This window comes from Cynocephalus volans, chromosome 10 (assembly GCF_027409185.1).
Source record: "Cynocephalus volans isolate mCynVol1 chromosome 10, mCynVol1.pri, whole genome shotgun sequence".
In the NCBI taxonomy this organism is placed as follows: Eukaryota; Metazoa; Chordata; class Mammalia; order Dermoptera; family Cynocephalidae; genus Cynocephalus; species Cynocephalus volans.
The window spans coordinates 19,965,003-19,990,267 of NC_084469.1; the positions used below are offsets into that span (position 1 = coordinate 19,965,003).

Consider the following 25,265-nt stretch of genomic DNA (forward strand, 5'->3'; position numbering starts at 1 on the left):
ACAATTTCATTTCTGCCTTTAAAGAAGATACTTTGTACATCATATGTTCCTGTTACATGTTTGTTGAAAGAGTAAATTAATGAACACATGTATGTTGTGATAGGGAGGATTCCTTAGTTTCCAGTAACAGAAACTCATTCAAATTGAAGTTTTATTAGCCAGATAGAGAAGTGAGAGAAGAACTAAACAATTGGGTCACCTTGGGGATAGGGCACTCAACAGTCAGAGCTCATGGACCAAATTCTTTGACTAGAGAGTGGCTGAGCTCCAGTAAATTAATGAACAGATGTTTGTTGTAAAAGAGAGGATTCCTTAGTTTCCAGTAACAGAAACTCATTTAGATTAAAGTTTTATTGACAGATAGAGAAGTGAGGGAAAAACTAAACAATTGGGCCGCCCTAGGGATAGGGATCTTAATAGCTAGGGCTTATGGACCAAATTCTTTGATTAGTGACTGACTGAGCTCCAACTGCTCCAACTGCCTTCTGTTTTTGTGTGTCTTCTGAAGATCCAGATTTTTGGGGGGAGAGGGGGGGTAGGCAGCTGGCCAGTACAGGAATACAACTCTGGACCCAGATTTCTTTAAGAAGAGCTCTGGTTGCTAGAGTTTCTGTGGGAGTGGAGGATGGAGTGTTGTAAATGGCAAGCCCACCAATACCATATGAAATGTGGGAGGGTCAGTTTCCCATACGAAAGGGGGCTAAGGAGAGAAGTGAGGCTGGGCAGAGAAAACCAACAGTTGTTTGTCAGAGATATGCAGCATTTATAGAGGGCTTACTATGTGCTGAGCACCATGCTACGTTATTTATATGGATTGTGGGATTTAATTATGACATTTAATTCTCACAACAACTCTGGGTGGTAGATACTATTATATCATAGTTATTTTATAGAGGAGGAAACAGGCTTATGGGGTAAAATAATTTGCTCAGCATTACAAAGCTAGGATGTGATAGTGTTGAGTATGTTGTTTTTCTTCTTTATATTTTGTCCCTTTGAATTATTTTCTGATTCATGTACTACTTTTGTTTGTTCATAGGAGGTCATCAGCTTTGGTGTTTGTGTTGGCCAGTTCTGAAATCTTGAAGAAACTGCACCAAGGAAAATCAAAGTAGCAGTCTTTGCCAATTAGGGAATGGACCGTTTGAGTTCCTTTAGCAGTAAGTACAGTAGGAACAAGTCTCAGGTGAATGTTAACAGCAAACTGGAATGGAAGTTGACCAAGGAAGAAAAATAAACACTCCGAAGTTAAGCAATATAGCCCTGTGAATCTGATCCCAAAGGAATTATAAGAGTATCAAATCAAAATAAAATCAAGCAATTCTTATTAATTGCCCACTGAACACGTGACACAAACATCACCCTGGGTCTTAGAAGAAAACAAAGTTGAGATGGCCCATGCACAGTATGATTAACCTGTAGTAAGACTTAAAAAAGCAATGGGATTTCTCTTTAGAACCAGTAGGATGTTTTAGGTGCATTGATATGAAATAATGTCTGTGATATGATAAAGGAAATATCCTGCCTTCCCTTACTGCCGCCTAAGTGGAACTTGTGTTCTAAGAATAAACTACACTATAATAATAATACAGAGAATTATGTGAAATAAATTCAAGTAGCCACAACTATGAAGAAAAAAATTATACTTTTCTCTTTCTGTTTCTGAAGATAGGAGATTTGGCAGAAATAGAAATCCCATTTGGAATTTCTCATTGATGGTATTAATTTTGAAAACCCAGTCAAGTTGTTGTTTGAGTTTTCCGTTGTATAATTTTTACTTTTCCCGTGCATGTAATAAGCAACCCATGGGAAGAGATTTTGAAGCCACAAAAATATGCTGCTCTTCATTAAAATTTCTCCCTAGATTTAGCATCTGCTGATGATTTTTGCCTGATCCAGTCTTTGTTATGATGATTGCAAAATATTGATTTTTCCTAAATCTGTCTCTGTTTAGTAGTGTCCTAGTGAGGAGAATCGGAAAGGTACTTTTTGGATGTTGTTTCCTCTTCCCTCTTCAGTAATTTCTTAAAGAAGCTCTGATTTACTTTTTTACTACACTCCTTATATAAATTTAGGAAGGAATGTAGTCTTCTTTTTTTTTTTAAAAGATGACCGGTAAGGGGATCTTACCCTTGACTTGGCATTGTCAGCACCATGCTCACCCAGTGAGCTAACCGGCCATCCCTGTATGGGATCCAAACGTGTGGCCTTGATGTTATCAGCACCACACTCTCCTGAGTGAGCCACAGGCCGGCCCAGGAATGGAGTTTTCAAACACATCTAGTTCAGCCCTTTCATTTTACACATGGAGAAGGAATCTACTTGAATTGCTCCAATGTTGGGAGTGTAAACTGAAACCAGTCTCCAGTGACCCCCCCACCCCCCTGTAAATAATTGTTAAACTTCTTATTTGGAAATAATTTCAAACTTACAGGAACTTGCAAGTAGAAGAATACCAAGGATACTCGTGTATCTTTTGCTAACCTTTTACTTCGTTTGCTTTGTCATTTGTGCTCGCAGGCTCTTTATTAATGTATGTATTTATAGATAGGCACAAACATACACCATATTTTTTTCTTGAATGATTTAAGGTAAGTGACATATATCATGGCCCTTTACCCCTAAGTATTTTAGTGTTTATGTTTTTAATTTTTTTCTTTATTTTTATAGCAGTTTTAGTTTTAGAGAAATTGAGCAGAAAGCACAGATAGTTCCCATACCCTACCCCACCCCCATACACAGTTTCTCCTATTATTGACTTGTTACATTAGTGTGGTATATTTGTCACAATTATGAATCAGTATTGATATTAACTTAATTTTATAACTATAACTATCATTATTGAGACTTAATTCTAGGTTGCATGAGTTAGTATTCATTGCCAGTTTTTTCATCTCAAGCTTTCCTTGAGAATTTTGATTCTGTCTCCTTTGGATGAAGTATCTTTAAGTAGGTTTTAAGGAAAGGTAAATGAATAATTTATCTCCAGAGATTTTTTATTTTTTAAATTTATTTTATTTTTTCTCTTTTAAATTTGTTTTTCTTAATTGACCCATGATTTATGGAGTACAGTATGATATTTAAGTACATTCATACTGTGTGCAATGATCATATCAGGGTGCTTAGTATATCCATCACCTCAAACATTTGTTACTTCTTTGTGTTAGGAACATTCAGCATCATCTTGATTAGCTATTCAAAGTTACATAGTACTTTGTTGTTAACTGTAGTCTCCCAGTATTACTATCCTGTCTCTCTAATATTTTGTACTCACTCACCACCCTCTCCCCATCCCCTTCTCCCCCTCCTTCCCACCAGTATCTAGTAACCACTATCTACTCTCTACTTATGTGAGATCAACTTTTTTAGTTTCCACATACGTGTGAGAACATGTGGTATTTCTCTTTCTGTGTCTGGCCTATTTCACTTATAATTTTCTTCAAGCTTATTCATGTTGCTGCAAATGGCAGAATTTCATTCTTTTTTATGGCTGAGTAGTATTCCATTGTGTGTATATGTTTTCTTTATCCAAATCATCCACTAAAGGACATTTAGGTTGGTTCCAACTCCTGACTATTATGAATAGAGCCACAGTAAACATGGGAGTGCAGGTGTCCCTTCGACTTGTTGATCTCCATTCTTTTGGATATATACCCAGTAGTGTGATAGCTGGGTCTTATGGTAGTTCTCTCTGTAACTGTTTGAGAAATCTCCATACTGTTTTCCATAGTGGCTGTGCTAATTTACATTCCCACCAACAGTGTACAAGAATTCCCCTTTTTCCACATCCTCGCCAGCATTTGTTATTTTCTGTGTTTTTGATAATAGCCATTCTAACTGGGATGAGGTGATATCTCATTGTGGTCTCAATTTGCATTTCTCTGATGATTAGTGATGCTGAGCAGTTTTTCATATGCCTGTTGGCCATTTGTATGTCTTCTTTTGAAAAATGTCTATTCAGTTCCTTTGCCCATTTTTTAATTGGGTTATTTGTTTTTTCGCTATTGACTTGTTTGAGTTCTTTATATATTCTGGGTATTGATTTCTTGTTGGGTGCATAGTTTGCAAATATTTTCTCCCATTCCGCAGGTTGTCTTTTTGCTCTGTTGATTGTTCCCTTTGCTGTGCAGAAGTCTTTTTAGTTTGATGTAATCCCATTTGTTAATTTTTGCTTTTGTTCCCTGTCATTCCAAAGTATTCATGAAGTCTTTGCCCAGAGCTGTGTGTTGAAGTGTTTCCTCTATGTTTTCTTCTAGAAATTTTATAGTTTCAGATCTTACAGTTAAGTCTTTAATCCATTTTGAGTTGATTTTGGTATATGGTGAGAGATAGGGATCAAGTTTCATTCTTCCGCATGTGGATTTCATTTTTCCAGCACCATTTATTGAAGAGACTGTCCTTTTCCTGATGTATGTTCTTGGCTTCTTTGTCAGAAATCCGTTGGCTGTTTAAGTATGTGGATTTATTTCTGAATTCTTTATTCTGTTCCATTGGTCTAGGAGTCTCTTTTACTGCCAGTACCATGATGTTTTGATTATTGTTGCTTTGTAGTATATTTTGAAGGCAGGGAGTGTGATACCCCCACTTTGTTCTTTTTGCTCAGGGTTGCTTTGGTTATCTAGGGTTCTTGTTGTTCCATATAAGTTTTTGAATCGTTTTTCTGTATCTTCGAAGTATGTCATTGGTAGCTTGATGGGGATTGTGTAGATTGATTTGGGTAGTATGGTCATTTTGATGATATTGATTCTTCCAACCCATGAGCACGGTATGTCTTTCCATTTCTTTGTGTGTCTTCTTTAATTTCTTTAATCAGTGTGGGGCTTTTTTTTTGCTATTGTAAATGGGATAGCTTTCTTGATTTCCTTTTTCTGCTAATTTGTTGTTGGCATATAGAAGTGCCAGAGTTTTTTGTTTGTTTGTTTGTTTTTGGCAGCTGGCTGGTACAGATATCTAAATCTGTGACCCTGGTGTTATAAGGCTGTTACTCTAACCAACTGAGCTAACCAGCCAGGCCTTGTTGTTGGTGCATAGAAGTGCTATACTAATTTTTGTATGTCAATTTTGTATCCTGCAACTTTACTGAGTTTGTTTATCAGTTCTAGGAGTTTTTTGGTAGAATCTTTAGGTTTCTCTTTGTATAAAATCATGTCATCTGCAAACAGAGACATCAGACTTCCTCTTTTCCAATTTGGATGCCCTTTATTTCTTCTTCTTGCTTAACTAGTCTGACTGGGACTTCCAGTATTATATTGAAGTGGTGAGAGGGGGCATCTTTGTATTGTTCCAGTTCTTAGCGGGGAAGCTTTCAGCTTCTCCCTGTTTAGTATGACACTAGCTGTGGGTTTGCCATATACAGCCTTTATTGCATTAAGATACTTTCTTTTTATACGTACTTTGTTGAGAGTCTTTATCATGAAGGGATGTTGAATTTTATCAAATGCTTTTTCTGCATCTGTCAAGATGATCATATGGCTCTTTTTATTTCATTCTCTTGATGTGATGTATCACATTTATTGATTTGCACATGTTGAACCATCCTTGCATCCCTGGGATACATCCCACTCGATCATGCTGTATAATCTTTTTGATGTGCTGTTGGATTTGGTTTGCTAGTATTTTATTGAGGATTTTTGCATCTGTTTTCATTAGGGATATTGTATCAGCCTGTAGTTTTCTTTTTTTGTTGTGTCTTTGCCTGGTTTTGGTATCATGGTAATGCTGGCTTCATAGTATGAGTTTGGAAGAATTTTGTCCACTTCAGTCTTTTGAAATTGTTTTAGAAATATTGGTATTAGTTCTTCTTTTAGTGTTTATTTTTTAAGAATAGGGATATTATATAACCTCAGCAGAATGATCAATTTTAGTAAATTTAAAATTGATAAAATGTTTTATCTAACCTGCTCTCTGTATTCCAATTTTGTCAGCTGACTCAGTAATGTCCTTTATGGTGTTTTTTTCTTCCAGTACAGGATCTAGTAAGGAGTCAGGTCTTACATTTCATAACTGTGTTTTCAGTCTCTTTTAAACTGAAAAATTTCCAGAGTCTTTGTCTTTTGTGACGCTGATACTTTGAAGACTATAGGTTCCTCGCCCTGGTCCTTTTTTAAGATAGAGATTTCTCAAACCTTAAGATAGAGGTTTAGGGGGCTGGCCTGTTACATCAGTTGATTAGAGTGCAGTGTTGTAAAACCAAGGTCAAGGATTTGGGTCCCCATACTGGCCAGCCACCAAAAGAAAAGAGAGATAGAGGTTTGTCTACTTTATCTCTATGCCTTGTTGTTTGTGTTAATTTTGATAATCCAGTCAAGGTGTTATTTGAGTTTTCCACTGTATAATTTCTACTTTTCCCCTTGCATATAATAAGCAACCCATGGGGAGGGACTTTCAGGCCATAAAAATATGCTACTCTTCATTAAAAATTTTCCATAGATTTAGCATCTGTAGATGATTTTTGCCTGATGTAGTCTCCACGGCGATGATTTATATAAAAAATGGTGATTTTTCCCAAATCCAGTGTTCTCTCCACATATACTGGTTATTACTTAGCATTCTACTGTAATCAAGCGACCTCATGTCTTCTTTCTTTATTTATTATTTATAGGGACATATGAATTCCTGTTTTTTCAGTGATTTATAATTCATTAGCGTACTTCATTATTTTGGTTCTCAGATTGTCCCAAATCTGGCCACTGGGAGCCTCTTCATACTGGCTCCTGCATCCTTGTGACGTGCCCACATTATTTTTTTGAGCACCTCATTACTTTTTGGAGTAACCAAATGTTCCAGGTGCATTTGCACCTCCCCTCCCACAGCCCTGGAATCAGCCACTTCTCTGAGCAGCCTTGGTCCTTTTAGAAGAGAATAATGTCAGAGACCAAGGTCTTGTCATTGCTCATTGCTGCTAGAGTATCTTTGCATCTTGGCCCTTTTGGCCCATAAAACTACAAAATATATGCTATATAAATATATGCCAATATACGTACATGTTCATATACACATTTATATACACATACATGTACTTTTTAAAGAAATTATTAGTTCATGTTGATACCTCCGATTCATCTTCATAGGCTTTTTTCTTGTCTTCCTCAAGTCCTTCTTCATATGTCTCTTCTTCCTCAGTGAGAAGCCTGGCTCCCAATAACATTAACACATTTACTCATTTGCTCAGTCTTTTAATATGTCCAAAGTTATTTAAGAATTGCTTTGCACATATCACTACTTAAAATAGACATACTTCAAAAAGTTCAGGATTTATTTGCCGATCTTGCCTGTATCATCCAAGACTGAAGGTATATTATGAAATATTTATAAGTTACTTGGATTGTGTATTAGTCCATTTCTGTTGCTTATAATGGAACTGGGTATTGTATAAAGAAAACAAAATTTATTGCTTACAATTTGGGAGGCTGGGAAGTCCAGAGTCCAGGGAACACATCTGTTGAGGGTCTTGGTGGTGACTTCACAGACGCAGGGTGTCACATTGTGAAATGGCAGAGCAAAGAGAGCAGAGAGTAACCTCCTCATTCACTCTTATTTTAAAGCCCCGAGAACCTTGCCCCTGACTACTGTTATGAATCCATTCACTACTGTATGGTCCTACAATCCAATCACCTCCTCAAGGTTCCACCTTACAATTACTGTAATAGGATTTCCCACTCTCTTAACAGTCACAGTGGGGCTAAGTTTCTAATACATAAAACTTGGAGGACAGAATTCAAGCTTCAGTGAGTTTTGGGGGAGACATAATTCAGTCCACTATAGATTGATTCTTATTTTTTTTTTCCACCTCTTCAGTGTAGTTATAGTATTCTTTTGAAATACCATTGGGTTCTTCTGTTTTATTTTCCTTTCCCATTTTTACTGTTTTTTTTTTAAAATATGTAGAGCATAAATGTGATTCCACAAGTCAAAACCACACAAAAAGATGTATTTGGAGACATTATGCTCCTCCTATATCCCTTCCAGTCCATTCCAACCCTCCCTTCTCCAACCCCTTGTAGTTACCTAACCTCACTGTTTTCTGATTTATCTGTCCTTTATTTATTTATTTATTTTTTTGCAAAGAACAAGAAATATATTTTTTAATTTTCTCTAATTTCTTACAGGAAAGATTGCATACTATATATGCTCTTTTAACCCCCCCCCCTTTTTTAAACTTAATAGTGTCTCCTGGAATTTATTAGTTTAGAGAGATTGTTCTAATTTTTTGGAGTTGCAAAGTACTCCATTGTGTGGATCTGCCATTGTTCAAATAATCTCCAGTGCTTGGACATTTAAGTAGTGTTTTGCAATTACAAATAATGTTCTAATATATAACCTTGGGCATATGTATTTTGGTATTATTGGAGATATATATTCACGGTAAATTCTTAGAAGTAGGATTGTTGGGTCAAAAAGATAAAAGGGTACATAGTTTTGTTTAGGTACTGCTAAATTCCCCTCTATAGGTGTACTATTTTGCATTCCCACCAGCAATTTGTGACAGCCTATTTCCCCTCAGCCCTACTAAGGAAGTATGTTGTCAAGCTTTGGAATTTTTCCCAGTCTGATGGATGAGAAATTACATCTCAGTGTAGTTTTAATTTTTATCTTATGACTGCAGCTGAACATTTTTTCATAAGTTTAAGGCCATTTTTATGTCTCTTTTTTTTTCTTAATTATCTTTTTGTGTCTTTTGGAATAGAATTTTTGATCTTTTTTTTCTCCCTCTCAATTTTTAAAAGTTCTTTATGTATTGGGGAGTTTAGCTTCCCCCCAGCCCTGCCTTTTTTTTTGGCAGCCGGCCAGTATGGGGATTTTAACCCTTTATCTGATATGTTTGCAAATATTTTCTTTTAGTTTACTTGGTTTTTTACTTTGTTTTTAGTGTTTTGGTCAAAGAAGAGTTTTTGTTTTAGTTAATATTGTCAAGTTTATTAACCTTTTATTGCCTCTGGATTTTGAATGATTGTAAAAAAAGCCTTTCTCTACTCCTAAATTATAGAAAAATTTTGGAATACCTTTTTTTTTTTTTTTTTTTTAAAGAGATGACCGGTAAGGGGATCTTAACCCTTGGCTTGGTGCTGTCAGCACCATGCTTAGCCAGTGAGCAAACCAGCCATCCCTATATAGGATCCGAATCCGTGGCCTTGGTGTTATCAGCACCGCACTCTCCCGAGTGAGTCACGGGCAGGCCCTTGGAATACGTTTTTGAAGGACAATATGACTATATATCAAAAACCCTCAACAACCTTCTGTATAATCAACAATTCTAGTGCTAGGAAAATATATGTCCTGAGGAACAAATATGAAGTGTTGTACATCCAAGAATATTCATCTCAGTATTCTGTCTTTCTTTCTTTATTTTTTAAGTGCAGAACACTTCTTTATTATAGCAACACGAGACACATATAAAGGGCAGCTGGCCAGTATAGGGATTGAACCCTGGACCCTGGCATTATCAGGACCATGCTCTAACCTACTGAGCTAACTGGCTAGCCCCTCAGCATTCTTTATAATAATGAAAAATTGGAAAAAACATAAATGCCCACCAGTGGGGAACTGCTTAGATTAGTTCTCAACATTATGAGACCCATTGATTTCTGTAATATTTTTAAAGCCCCTTTATTATTTGGAAATGAAATGCATGGATAATACATCACACACATAATTTCAAAATATAAAATCTAACTATAATAAAACATAACTAAAATAGAAGTAATATATAATGAATAATGCAATTTGTAATAAAATAATATGTAACTCAATCTGTTTAGACATGATTACAATAGAACACATAGTGACTGAAGTAGTCCGGTGCTTGTACCCATGTGTTGAATCACTGTGCATCTTACAGCTACTACAAATGCATAGTGATTCAGGTGTGTTATATCGGGACTTGTGGGAAATACCACAAATTTGAATAATTCCTGTGAAGTTCCAAACAAGACAAGATACAATCTCTTCTAGATCTACATGGAGTTGTCTTACTGGAAATTTCAGATATTAAAACTGTCAAAAATATTTTGCTTTATATGTAATTATAAGGTTTTTCTATCTACTCAGATGTCTGGTGGACACTTGAAAGTCACACAGGTCACAGGCCAGTTTTTTGTTATGTAGGAATGTCTTGAGCATTGCAGGATATCTAGAATACCTGGTTCCTGCCTGCAAAAAGTCAGTAGTTCTCCCTGGTCATTGTGGCAACAAAAGAGTACCTACTTAGATTTCCGAAATATCTTCATAATGGGTAGTTGAGAACTATTAGTTTAGATTATTGATACAATAGAATATTATTCATCTATTAAAAAGAACAAGGAAGATCTATGTGTACTGTCATGAAAATGTCCACAAGTGAAAAAAAAAAAGGCTACAAAACATGGTGTATAGTTTCCTGCTTTTGTTAAAATAAATACATACACACACATATACACAGAAGAAGAGGTGGAGAAGTATTTTTCAAGATGTTAATAGTGGATGACATGCTTTATACTTTTATTGTCTGAAAGTTTAAGAACTATAAATTGGATTACTTTTACAAAATAATTGCTTCTTGATCTAAGGGTTTAAAAACCCTTTGGTCGATGGCTAATGCTTTTTTTTTTTGAAGAAAGTTTGAGGAAAGAGAAGCAAGCTTATGTTATTAAAATAACAGGAAGTAGGCCGAGCCCGTGGCGCACTTGGTAGAGTGCTGCGCTGGCAGCGCGGCGACGCTCCCGCCGCGGGTTCGGATCCTATATAGGACTGACCGGTGCACTCACTGGCTGAGTGCCGGTCACGAAAATGACAAAAAAAAAAAAAAAAAAATAACAGGAAGTGAGAAAGAGGGTAATTTGGTAAAAAAAATTGGCATCTAGCACTTAATATAAAATGATTTTTGGGGCCGGCCTCGTGGTGCACTCGGGAGAGTGCAGCGCTTGGGAGCGCAGCGGCGCTCCCGCTGCGGGTTCGGATCCTATATAGGAATGGGTGGGTGCGCTCACTGGCTGAGCGCGGTGCGGGCAACACCAAGCCAAGGGTTGCGTTCCCCTTACCGGTCACTAAAAGACAAAAAAATAAATAAATAAAAAATAAAATGAATTTTGTTCTTCCATATTAAAATTTAAAATGGGAGTGGGGGGATGCTGGTCAGATAGCTCAGCTGGTTAAAGTGGTGCCAATAACCCCAAGGTTCAGGCTTTAATCCCTGTTCAGGTACCACCCTACTGCTGCCACCGTACCCCCCTCACACCAATTTTTTTTAAAATGAGAGAAGTGGAGTAGTTGCTATTCCATATATTTAATTGGAAGCTACTGCCAGGAGGGGTACATTTCTTTTGTTTTTGTTGTGGCTGGCCGGTAAGGGGATCCTAACCCTTGACCTTGGTGTTATAACCATGCTCTAACCAGCTGAGCTAACTGGCCAGCCCCAGGAGGAGTACATTTCTTTCTTCTGTCATTTTCCTCCCTGTTTTAATTTTAAAACAAATGAAAGGAACGATAATCATCACTTGGAGGAGAGAAAGGTGCCTTGAAGAGTGTTTCTGGAACTTTGAGGAAAATGCTATTACAGAATGTGAGGAATCCTGCCTTAGGCTAAACAAATTAAATCCCTTCATCTATTTTCAAAGCCTTTGTTCTTTTAGACTACTGCTGTTGATCACAGAGAACAATTTTGTTAGGTTGCCCTGCCTGTAGAGAGGCAGAGTTTGGGGCAACTGGGGACACACATGTCTGCATTTTTATGACAAGAGTTTGGGGCCGAGCCCGTGGCGCACTCGGGAGAGTGCGGCGCTGGGAGCGCGGCGAGGCTCTGGGAACGCGGCGAGGCTCCTGCCGCGGGTTCGGATCCTATATAGGAATGGCCGGTGCACTTACTGGCTGAGTGCCGGTCACGAAAAAGACAAAAAAAACAAAAACATTTAAAGAGTTTGGATTGTACTCCTTGCCTTAATATTTCCAATGCTATCTATCATTGGAACTGGAAGAAGGTTTGCTGTGTTCTGTGCTTACTGCAGGAGAAAGGGAGGGAGCTTTCCTTGGTTTAAATCCCAACTCTAGTATATAAAGTAGTGTTTCCCATTTTATATATTTATATATAAATATTTTTTTAAAGTTTTTTTTCCCCTCAACTTTTTATTGTGAAAATTTTCAAACTTGTAGAAAAGGTGAGAGAACAGTACAGTGATTACCTGTATGCCTGCTACTTAGATTCAGGAATTAACGTTTTGTGAGATTTGCTTTATATGATATGCGTTGCATAGGTATGTGTCCATTTTTCCTCCTGGAAAAGTAATTTACCAGTATTATGAATTTTCCAGTTTATTTATTATTTATTTATATATTTTTAAAAGATGACTGGTAAGGGGATCTTAATCCTTGACTTGGTGTTGTCAGCACCATGCTATCCTATGTGAGCTAACCAGTCATCCCTATATAGGGATCTGAACCCACGGCCTTGGTGTTATCAGCACCACACTCCTAAGTGAGCCACGGGCTGGCCCCTGAATTTTCCAGTTTAAAACTTGTGTTTGTAGATTTCTCTACAGGGGCCATATCTACATACAGGCTGTGTGAAGTAGTGGGTACACTGTAGGAAGGAACAAAGCTGCCTTTAAATAAAAAGTAGCATAACTTTTTCTTATTTGGAATGAGCTCATCTTTTCTCCATGAACCTTTCTTTTTTTTTTTTTTTTTTTTTTTTTTTTTTTTTGTCCTTTTCGTGACCGGCACTCGGCCAGTCCTATATAGGATCCGAACCCGCGGCGGGAGCGTCGCAGCGCTCCCAGCGCCGCACTCTACCAAGTGCGCCACGGGCTCGGCCCCTCCATGAACCTTTCAACACTGTTCACTCACTACCTATGTAGTTATTTGCAGATTTTCACCTTTTTGCACTTAAGATAATCATAAGGTGTTTTGAAGCTAGCGTATTTGTTTTCTTTTTCTTCTAGATGATCCCTCTGATAACCCCCCTTGCCGAGGCTGCTCCTCCTACCTCATGGAGCCTTACATCAAGTGTGCTGAATGTGGCCCACCTCCTTTTCTTCTTTGCCTGCAGGTAACTCATTAAGGAGAGGCTTGCCTGTCCTGGCCTAGTTTTATGGATATAGTAATTCAGAAATTATTGTGATTGCTCAGGAGGATCATACCTTGCTAAATCTAGTTTCTTGTCAATCATCCATTACACATTTTACCAGTGAAAAGTTGGGAAACAGCAGATGAGACAGACTGCTCTACATCTGTATCAACCTGATGCTTAACACTGTTTTTGCAAGTAGATTTAAAGTATTAAGATTATAGGAAAAAAGTGGAGGATTATTCCTTTTGATGACACTGTTTGACTTATTGATGAGTGATCTCTGTACAGGTGACAAAAAATGGGACAAACCATTCTGTGGGTGATGATGGCGGTAATAATACTAATTATAAGTGCTAACTCTGTGCCAGGCACTATTTTAAATACTTTACTTGAATTAACCCTTAAATCATCACAATTCTATGAATTAAATATGATTAGTATCCCCTTTTATAGATGAAGAAACTTAGGTAAAGAGAGATTAACTTGTGCAAGGTCACACAGCAAATAACATTTTATTAGACTCAAGATACTATTGATTATATTCCAATTTCAGAAATGTAAAATAGCAGCATTCCAGTTTCAGAGATGTAAAAATGGCTGGTGAAACTTGTGATACACTTTCAATTATACGATGAATCCTGATTTCAGACTTTTAAAATATGAAAAAATTTGTCTTAGAATACTGAAATATAGTAAGTATGGGGCCAGGATTCAAATTTAGGCAGTCTGATTGCAGAGTTTATGCTTTTATCCAAGGAAGAGTTGTCTTAGGAAGAAGTTATTTTTTTTCAGACTGATTTATTCTGTGAGAGCCACTGAAAAGCTGTGATCATGAATACAGTATACCATTCTGTTGCAGTTGTAGGCAAGATTAAGTGAATCTTCTTGAACTCTTCACTAGAGTATTCACAAACCATCTTCTATCTTTAAAGAAAGCATTTAAAAAGTAGCTTTTTGGTAAGAATTTTTCTTTCTTTGCAGTGTTTCACTCGAGGATTTGAATACAAGAAACATCAGAGTGATCATACTTATGAAATAATGGTAATGATAAAGTTGCTGGGAATTTGCATGAATTTTTCAAGTATTTGGGAATTTTTTTTTTCTTCATCTCCAAGTATCTTTTTTCTTTTTTTGTCTCTTCTGAATTTGGTAATCATTATCTTACAAGTTTTTCATGGTTTTGTAGATCTACTAATACTAAGGTATTTAAGTACAAAAATAGTTTTATGTACTCACATTTGTTTCAGATTTAGAAGGTTTTTTTTTTTTTGGCAGCTGGCTGGTTCAGGGATCTGAGCCCTTGACCTTTAGAAAGTATTTAAAGGAAGTACTTTGAGATTCTCTGAGGATAAGAGGTACACTGCTTTTTAAGTTCACTGATAAACATATAACCAATATGTTGTTACTGTGTGCTAATGGTAAAGTTTGTTTGACACTCCATCCCCCTGCGTTGGAGAATTAGTTACCCTCTGAGAGGTAAGTTATAAGATGAACACAGAGTGAATGAATTAATGCATAAAACACTTTGAAGAGGCAGACTAGTTTATAGGCCAGAAGAAAACTTGACGGTAGGGCTGGCCAGTTAGCTCAGTTGGTTAGAGCATGATGCTGATAAAACCAAGGTCCAGGGTTTGCTTCCTGTACTAACTAGCCACCATAACAAACAAAAAACAAAACACACATGCACACCTTGGCTGTAATTTGATTGATTGTATTGCCATTTGTAAAGGAATGAGTTCTTCCAACCCCTGGCCAGGGGAGTGGGTGTTTAATAAGCCAAAGTGGATATCTGGTCTGCTTGACAGGTATATATACCTTTGTCAAGATAATATGCTCTGATAACTGATGAAACTAAGCATATAACTAAATTCCTAGTTCACCGGGCAGTTTTGACATTTGGCCTCCCATGTAGTTTTTCTTACAGGAAAGCATGCTGGCTGGCTTGACATAATAGTTTTACATTGTAATCAGTTGGCACTCTATTAGTTTTGCTATTGCTGTTGTAACATTACCAAAAATTAAACGGCTTAAGAGAACATGAATTTATTATCTCATAGTTCTGAAGGTCAGAAGACCATTAGGCTCAGCTGGTTTGCTCCAGGTACCATAGGCTGAATTCAAGATGTTGGTTGGCTTGGGCTCTTATCTGGAGGCCGTGGGGGAGAATCCACATCTAGGCTCATTCAGGTTGGCAGAATTCACTGCCTTGTGGTTCTACTGTTTGTTTACTGACTGTTGGCAAGGGCTTGTTCTCAGCTTCTAGAGGCTGCCTGCATTCCCTGGCTCCTGGCCCCCTTTCTCCAATTTCAAAGCCAGCAGTGCAGGTAGTCATTGAGTGTTGCTGATGAAGTGCTTGGAATCGTTCCAATCTTTCCTGCTTCATCTCTCCTGCACTGAATCCGACTGTTTTGTCTTTCCTATTTTGAAGGGCTCGTGTGATTACATTATGTCCACCTGGATACTCCAGGATCATCTCCCTACTTTGTCAGCTGATTATTAACTTTAATTCCATCTGCAAAGTCCCTTTATAGAAGTACCTAGTTAGTGTTTGATTGAATAAATGGGGGACAGGAATCTTGGGAGAACAGAGGAACATCTTTAGAATTCTACCTACCACAGCACTGTAGTGTATTGACTTCAGTCTCTTAAAAGTTAAGAAAGGGTGAATTAGTATCTCTGAGTCTGATCATTTGTGGGGTCCTGTTAGAATGATTTTCTGGGCCTATAATACTGAGAGATTCTAGACCATAATGAATTAAAGAAAAGCTACTTAGTAAGCGTTCTCGGGAGCCAACTGGCTAGTCTTCCCCTACCCCTCTCTAAACACCTTTAGTCTTTTCAACAGTGTCTTCATTAATTTTAAGACTTGGAGTAAAACATTTTTTCCCCTTTTGTTAATTGCAAAATGAGTGAGGGATTGGGAGAATGTGGTGAAACTAGCCATGGCTTTGAGTTCATTTCACCAAGGTTATCAGATCTTTAGAAAACTGGTTTATTCTTCACAAATTCACACAAGAATGCCTTGAGCCAGAATACAAATTTGTTCATTTAAATTGTGAAATAATTCCTTAAGGGATAATTCAGTATAGCTTGGGTAGGTTGATAGTCATGCTTATCCACTGTAGGAAAGCTGATCGTGAGCTTTCTTAAGCTATTCTGGGAACCATGTCTTCTGCATAATGCTGAGAGCACTGACTAAATTTCACTCCAAGTTCACTTAATTCTGATTACATCATCCTTTTCTCACATACTCAACACCCATACAAACACATTTCAGAGTTCTGTCATTTGCTTTGGGGAGCTTTGGGGGGTTACTAATACTCTCTTCCTTTTTTGGCCAATCTTACCTATTCCCAGGGGATCTTTCCTTGTACAGGAATGATGACCAGATTTTGGCTTTCTACACATGAAGCCACTGAAAACTTGATTTTTTTGTATATTAAGCCTCAGATAACTTTAAATGTTTTTCAGTACTTGTGTCATCTCACAGTGCTGTATTTCTGGGAGTTACTCATGCTGTGGTGGGTGGTGCATTAATCAAGATTTCTGAGTTCTATGCCTATTTTTGTCTTGTAATTCTCAGAACCTTGAACAAGTCAAGGCAGCTCTTTCTGCCACACCCTTTTATACCAGTGAGTCTTAAACTTTAGTGCATAAGAATCACCTGGAAGCTTATAAATATAGATTTCTAGGCCTTGCTATGTTAGAGATTCTAGTTCAGTAGGGATGAGATTGAGAGTTGAATAACACTGATTCAACTTTAAGTAAAAACTGCATTATGTCTTTTTTTTTTTTTCATGGTATGGAACATTTTTATTGTTTATCTCATAGTAAAGTTGGTGAGGGGTAATTAATATTCCAAAATAAGGGCTGGCCCATGGCTCACTTGGGAGAGTGCAGTGCTGATAACACCGAAGCCATGGGTTCAGATCCCTATATAGGGATGGCCGGTTAGCTCACTTGGGAGAGCATAGTGCTGACACCACCAAGTCAAGGGTTAAAGATCCCCTTACCTGTCATCTTACAAAAAAAAAAAAATCCAAAATACAGTTTTAAAAATAACATGGGCTCTTCAACTAATGTGTGAGTTGTTGTATTTACATGTCTTTATGGTACTTGCCAGATTAAGAGTGATTATTATGAATTTAATACAGATGTAGACTCTGAAATTTCTTTTTTGGATTTCATAATACCTCATGTGCTAGGCATATTTATAGTATGTGCTCAGATAAAAATGTGTTGCTTATTGGTATGTAGTTTTACAAATTATGACAGATTTTTGGGGGGGTCACTGACAAAAGATGTAACAATAATCTAAATGCCTGTGTAGTCTGAAGACATTCTGTGTCACTTTCTTTTTTTTTTACTTTCTATTATAGAAAATTTCAAACATACACTAGAGAGAGTGGTGTTCAGTTATCTATTGCTGCGTAACAGCTACCTCAGAACTTCATGGCTTAAAGTAATAGACATTTTATTATCTCCCACAGGAGGGTCAGGAATTCAGATTAGGTACAGAAAGGGTGGCTCTGGGTTCCATATGATGTGCTTGGGATGGAAGTCCAAGAGGCTTTTTTCACACACCTCTAGCACCTCATTAGGATGGCTCGAATTGATTGCGGGTTAGTTGAAACTTAACTGCCTGTGGCCTTGGTTCTTTGCCAGGTAGTCTTAGGGCCACTCCCTCTCTATGTGGCCTCTTTACATGGTCTTTCCAGCAAGAAGGCTAGAGTTTTTACTTGGTGGCTTGGGAGCACAAAAGTGGAAACTGCCAGGCCTTTGTGAGCAAGTCACAGGTCCAACCCATATTAGATGGGAAGGGACCACACAAGGATGTGAATTCTAGAAGTTCATCAGGGACCACCATTGTAACCAGCTGCCACACGTAGTATAAATTTCCATATACCCATCACCAGCTCTTAAAATTATCAGCTCATGTCCAATCTTGTTCCATCTAAACCCTTTCCCCTCTAGATTATTTTGAAGCAGATCCCCCAGACATTATATCATTTCATCTTTTTTTCTTTAGGTCTCTAAGTAGTTCTAGTCACTCTTTACATTTTCTCAATCATCTCATAAAGGCTTTATTTTTAAAACCCTGCCCCCTTTTCCTTCCCTGAAGCAATCACTGTTCTGATTTTTATCATTGTAGACCAGTGTTACATATTCTAGAACTGCATATAAATGGAATCATATAATGTAGGTACTCTTTTGTTCTTGGTTTCTTTCTTTCAGCATGTTTTTGAGATTTATTCATGTTATATATATCAGTAGCACATTTACCACTGATCGTTCCTTTTAATTACTGAGTAATATTCCATTGTGTGAATATAGTATAGTTTGTTTATCCATTCTCCTTTTGATGAACACCTGGGCCTTGCCCAGTTTTTGGTTATTATGAATAAAGCTGCTATGACCATTCTTGTATATGGCTTTCTATGTTCATATATTTTCATTTTTCTTGGATAAATATACAGAAGCGGACTTGCCATGTTATAGAGTAAATGATAGTTTAACTATTTAAAAAAATTTTTTTATTGAAAGGGCTGGCCTGTGGCTCACTTGGGAGTATGATGCTGATAACACCAAGGCCACAGGTTCAGATCCCTATATAGAGATGGCTGGTTAGCTCTCTTGGGAGAGCATGGTGCTGACAACACTAAGTCAAGGGTTAAGATCCCCTTACGGGTCATCTTTTTAAAAAAAATAATAAATAAAATAATTTTTTTATTGAATCAAAATTGATTATGCATATTTTGGGGGTTCATCATTGAGATATGTTGATCAAATCAATATTACTAGCATACATATTGTTACAAATCGTAATTATTCTTTATGCCCCTTGTCCAACCTCTCCTCATCCCCCTCTCCTCATCCGCCCACTCTAATTACTCTAGATTTCTTCTCTCCTGAAAGAATAATGGTTACTCTGTTGATTTGTTGCCTAGATGATCTGTCCAATGCTGAGAGGTGTGATCAGGTCCCCCTATATTATCATAGAGCAGATGCTTCTTCTGTCACTCTGAAATGGGCTTTGTGGAGAGAGACATCCTCTTCTTTTCTTTATCTCTGCTGGTGACTCTCCTTGTGTCAATGCACTCCAGTGGTTGGCGGACCATCTGCATGGTGGTTGTGGCGTCTAGCCACTTTTATGGCAGCCATGGTTATTGTGGTGGCTGTGGTGGGCCACCCACATGGAGGCAGTGTTTTTGGCCTGCTCCTTGGTGCTGGTGGTGTGCCTGGTTGGGAGTGTCAGGTTGCCGGCTCCATGCCTCAGGTCACCAGGTGGGTCCTGAGGCACTGGCACAGTGTGCCTGGTTGTGAGATTGGGGTCTGGTCCCTGGCTCCATACCTCAGGTCCCCAAGTGGGCCCCGAAGTGCTGGCATGGTGTGCCTTGTTGTGGGAGGGGGGGTCCAGTCCCCGGATCCATACTCTGGGCCCCTGGGTGGGGCCCTGAGGTGCTGGCAGTGTGCCTGGATGTGGGAGTGGGGTCCAGTCCCTGGCTCCATTCCTCGGGTCACCAGGTGGGCCCCTAGGTGCTGGCATGGTGTGCCTGGTTGTGGGAGGGGGTTCTGGTCCCTGGATCCAAGCCTCCAGTTCCCAGGCAGGCTCCAAGGCGTTGGTGGTGTGCCGGGGCTGGAACTAATTTGTTGTCCTTTGCTTACTTCTAAAACGGAGGAACTTCCTGTGGGAACCAGTACTTGAGCTATGTGGTTGAGCTAAATTGCTGCTTTACTGCTGTTTCCCTAGGAAAAGCTTTTTGTAGCTCAGGGTTTAATGGTTGACCTTATAGGTACTGCTGGCTCTCCACAGATCTGGTGGATCTGGGTTGTATATAAACTTTGATCTGAGCCTGAGTTTTTTCATCAAACCGTGCTCAATGCAGTTCTGCTCTCCTGACCAGTCTCCTCTGAGTGGTCCTGTGCTGATTGGGGGCAGGTCGGCTGTCCTTGCTGTGTCACACTGTTCTCTCGGTGGGCCCCTCTCCCCCACCGCCCGTGCAGCAAACAGGTCCCATGGGACAGGCACTGCACCAGTCCCTTGTGTTGACTCACTGGCCTCTGAATGGCTCCCTTTTTTCAATTGTTCTGACTCTTCGTACCTGCATGGGTCAACGGGAACCCTGTTAGTGGTCTTGCTGTCCTGGGGGATGCCAAGGCCCTCTTCTCCCCTGGTGCCTTTCCATCTGAAGGGCACAGCTGCAGCTTCTGAAGGAAACTGCTCAATGCGCTCATCAGTTCCAGCCTTAAAGCGGCCGCAGCCCAAAACCCTCAGAGCAGTTTTTTCTTTCTCTCATAGTGGTTTCTCCTGCCTTCATGAACTCTGTGGGTCTCTCCTCCTCTTCCCCTGAGCTCCAGCAGCCCCAGCTTGGCTGATGTTACATTTTTATAGTTCTGAATTGTTGATTTGTGGGAGAGACTGACGCTGAGAACCGTCTATTCTGCCATCTTGACCGGAACCCTTGATAGTTTAACTTTTAAAGAAATGTTTGAAAAGTTTTCCAGAGTGGTTGTATCATTTTACACCTCTGTCAGCAATGTATGAGAGTTCTTATTCCTTCACATGTTTGTCAGCATTTGGCATTGTCCGTCTTATTCATTTTAGCTGTTTCAGTGGATGTGGTGCATGGCATCATAATTTCCTTCTTTTACTTTTTTGCAGTTTGTTTTAATTGAGATACAAATAAGGTCTATACATTCCAATTTTTCAGTTGGTCGCTTCATATATGTCTTCTATGTGAGTTCTCCCTTTTTCTCTCTCTTGTTTCTTTTATTTTATTTTTGGTCTTATTTTTTATTTTTGTTGATTTAAAAAAAAATTTTTTTTGAATAATTTTAGATTTACAGGGAAGTTGCAAATATAGTACATAGAGCTCCCATATACCCCTTCATCCTACTTCCCCAAATGTTAACACCTTTCATTATGGTGTAAATTTGTCAAAACTAAGAAATGAACATTGCTACAATACTAGTAACTATTTTTTATCTCTTTATTTTTTTTCAATACTAATAACTAAACTTTAGACTTTATTCATATTTGTTCAGCTTTTCCACTAATGTCCTTTTTTGTTCCATAGTCCAGTTAAGAATTCCATATTGCATTTAGTTGTTGTTTCCTTACTTTCCTCCAATCTGTGACAGTTTCTCAGGTTTTCCTTGTTATTTATGATTGTGGCAGTTCAAAGAGTGTTCTGTAGAATGTCCATGTCTGATGTTTCATCATGATTAGATTTGGGTTATTGGTGTTTAACAGGAAGACCACAGAGGTGAAGTGCCTTCTCATTGTGTCATATCAGGGGGTACATGGTTTCAGCATGACAACACTAGTGACGTTAAATGATGAACAGCCAGACGTGATAGAAGCGTAGGGTAATGTATATGGGAAGGGGCGCAGAGCTTCCATGTCCTCTCTGGATACACCACCCTCCAGGCACCTCCACGTGTTCAGTAATCTAAAAGCTCTTCTCTCTCATTTCTTATAATTTGTTTAATTTTTAAAAACTGAGTTGGTTGTCTTATAGATGTTATTACCATCTGGATTTTGCTGATTAATGTGTTCCTCTGTCTTCTGTGTTTCCTGTAAATTGGTAGTTAGGTTTAGTGGCTACATCAGATTCATTTATGATCATTGTCTGGATCTGTTAATTCATCAGGGATTACAAAATAGCAGTCTTTTAGTTCTATCACCCCTTTTAGTTTATGAGTTAGATTACTATAAAAATAAACTTCTCATTATTAACTATTTGGTGACCCTGGATAAAGTTTGTGCAGGAAAGGAAGGATAAATGTTGATTATTTTTCTTTACTAGTTTTGAAAATATGAGTTGGTTCCCTAGCATCCTCCAGATATTTAAAATATTTAACAAGTTTCAACCCTTTGTATTTATCCTTATTGATGCCCCAAATATTCCATTTTTGGTTAGCAAGAGTCTCTACAATTTGGCTTCTGAATCCTTTTGACATGACCCTTATAGTCGTTGAGAGCTTCTTTGCTTCCCAGTATGACAAAATGTTCCAGCCTGGTCTTGTCCATTTCCTGACCCAGACCTGGAATCAGCCTTTCCCTAAGGAGTCTTGATTCCTTTTAGTGGGAATAGCATTTGAAGACTGCAAACTGGGCACTAGAAGCACTCATTGCTACTAGGTTGGTCGTCATTTCTAAACCTTTTTAATAAACACTGTTGAAATTATTTTTCTTTTAAAGTAAAATAGATCATGAGTTTCTACTAGAACTGTCAATTCAAATACAAGACTACAAGTCTTTTATATAATTTTATAGATCTTACATCTATATCTTTTCTTTTTCCCAAGCCAAAAATCCCACTTTCCAATGGAAAATATATATATTTCCAAAAATATATATTCCTGCATGAGTTACATGGCATTTATGAGTGATAATATTTATTGTACACTTGTAGCTAGTGGAGGAAATAGGGGTGGGAGAGGTAGACTACTCATAAAAGTAAATTTTAGGTGCTTCTCAATACCGTGAGGATGACATTCAAGTATAAACTAGTACTACAGTTGGTGTTCCTAGCTTGTATTTCTATCTCTATTCTCAGGCAAAACTTTTTTTTCCTTAGACCTCAGATTTTCCGGTTCTTGATCCCAGCTGGACTGCTCAAGAAGAAATGGCCCTTTTAGAAGCTGTGATGGACTGTGGCTTTGGAAATTGGTAAGAGCTTGGTGTTAAGAATTACCTTGACCTAGTGGATTCAGAGGAGAAGCTACTGTTGAAATGTAAAGGGAGGAGCCTCAGGAAGAGGAAAGCATGTGTTTTTTTCCTATTGACCTGTGATTAGAGACAAGTTTTCTTCCCCTCTGCCTATTATTTTCCAGGGCTGAAATGCTTCACAGGATATGGGATGTCTAGTGGTCCATGACTGAGCAGTGTTATTAAATATATTTTTTTCGCAAAGAATCTGAAGCTTAGGGTGTGAAAATGGTTAATGAAGGACTCTTAATTAGATCCTCCCTGTCCTGACTTGCTAGTATATATAATCTTTCCTGGTGTTCATTAGAATATACTATGCTGAAAAGGAGACCTGAATTCAGTTCACATTTTGCTTATATTCATTCATTCAGCATTTGTTAAGCATCATCAAATATTGTGTACTATGGGGAACAACAAAGAAGGTGGAAAAGTGATCACTTGTGAGGAGCTTGCTAGTCATCTTTGGCCTAGTTCTTCATTTTTTGCTTGCAATTCTAACTCTCTGAAGTGGGCTAATCCTCCCTGTCCTCTTTTCCTCTTAGCAAAGACCACAGAAAACACTATTGCTTCTCTACCCACTGTGGGTAAGGTCCCAAGCTTGGTTGTGAGGGGGCTGAAGCTAAGAATTAAGATATGCATCCTGCCCTCAGAAGCTTGTCTAGTAGGGCAATCAAAATATATATACAAATGATTGAAGTACACAAAGCATAGCATAGTGATGCCTTAGGTGAAGGGTAAGTGAAGTGCTGTGGAAGAGAGAGCTTCAGGGGAACAGACTTTGAGGGATTTCACCTCTGCCTCTCCATCACCTGGGCTAGGAGTCAGAGGTCTTGAGTATAAATTCTGGCTTTGTCACTTATGAGCTTTGTGTTCTTGAGCAAATTTATTAGTCTCTTTGGGCCTCATTTTTTCTTCTGCGAAACTGAGATAATAATAATATCCACACCACAAGGTTAATACTAGGATTAACTTAAACTGTTGTGAATCTTTCAGTTTAGTGCCTGGCATATCATAGGAGCTCTAGTAAGGAAATGTTTGTCCATGTGAAGTATTTTGTGAACTATAAAACATTATGTAAAAATAAAACTATACTTATGTACATTTTGAGTGTTCAGAAGTGGCTTATTATTTATAGAAATTCTTTCCCTACAGCCTAGCTCACAGGAGAATTTACAAATTTTCTTGTCATCTTCCTTTCTTTTGGTAGAAAGTAAAGGACTTTTTAGATACTGTTTTATATCTTGGAATAGCAGTATTTGGAACATCAGATGACACTAATCTAGGCTTATATTTGTCTCATTTTTCTACTGATACTGCCAGGATATTAGTTTGGAGGTATCAGATTACAGATGTTATATGGATGTGACTTAAAATATGGAAAGAACAAACCATGCTTTTACCATTGTGTATAAATGAGAGCACTACATCTGTCTTTTTTTCTCATACTCCTCTAGGCAGGATGTAGCCAATCAAATGTGTACCAAGACCAAGGAGGAATGTGAGAAGCACTATATGAAGCATTTCATCAATAACCCTCTGTTTGCGTCTACGCTGCTGAACCTGAAACAGGCAGAGGAAGCAAAAACTGCTGACACAGCCATTCCATTTCACTGTAAGTGCCTCCCTATTTTGGTAAGAGATACTTAGCTCATTCTTGAGCCCTGTTTCAGTAGCAGATAAAAAGTTGTTTGATGACTTGGACAACTAAGGAGCTTATGGAAGATAGGAGGAGTTGGCATGGCAGCTATTGAGAGTCAGGCCATAATATGGCAAGGAGGGAATATATACCAGGGGTCAGAGTTCTAAACTGGACTGTAGTCCTATAGTGGACTATATAGTTCTATACTGGACTTTTCAATTTATTAGGGTTCCTGAAGCCAATATGTAGTTCCACCCACTGTGAGTTCCTTGGACATATCAGTTAACTTTAATGCTTGCGTCTGTAAGATAAGATGTTGAAAAGAGACCAACCTTTTTATGCTGTTGCTAGTACAAGCCTTTTTGCAATCCCTTTGGAGAGTTTATGATCATACATAAGAGTTGCTTAAGAGAGTCCAGTATTTTACTCATTAAGTGTCCCAGTGTCAAGTCCAAGAAGCAATTTGTTATTTTTGTTCATTCGGTTGTGGCGGTGATGGCGAACTTTTTAATCACATTTGCCTGTGGGGCCAATGGGTCTTTTCATAAAATATAACCCAAAACATGATGAATTATAAATGGATGTCTTTCCTGAATGATTCCCAGAGCATAAAGAAAGAGATATGTTTTGCCTTCCGCATTCCCTTTTCTCATACTCTCTGGAAACAGTTTTATAGCTGACTAATTGAGAGGCTGGTGATACCTCCTATTTGGATAGCACTTTGGATGTTAGCATTTGGTTATAGAATGCATTAGACCATTTGTTCTCAATAGCAACCCAGTGAGATAGGCAGAGCAAGTGCTTTTGTTTTATTCATGAGGAAACAGATTCTTTTTTTCTTTTTTTTTTTTTTTGTCGTTTTTTCGTGACCG

The 25,265-nt window shown here is 38.2% G+C and overlaps 1 protein-coding gene across 4 annotated transcripts in view; it reads left to right on the forward strand.

Annotated features, from left to right (window-relative positions):
• Positions 1-25,265, forward strand: part of TADA2A (transcriptional adaptor 2A) — a 55,585-nt gene that overhangs the window by 1,472 nt on the left and 28,848 nt on the right. For all 4 annotated transcript variants that reach the window (XM_063110516.1, XM_063110519.1, XM_063110520.1 and 1 more), the window contains exons 2-6: positions 1,040-1,160; positions 12,912-13,018; positions 14,021-14,080; positions 22,624-22,715; positions 24,209-24,366. In XM_063110516.1, coding sequence (XP_062966586.1) covers positions 1,136-1,160; positions 12,912-13,018; positions 14,021-14,080; positions 22,624-22,715; positions 24,209-24,366 — 442 coding nt within the window. In that variant the 5' untranslated portion in view covers positions 1,040-1,135. The remainder of the gene's footprint in view (positions 1-1,039; positions 1,161-12,911; positions 13,019-14,020; positions 14,081-22,623; positions 22,716-24,208; positions 24,367-25,265) is intronic.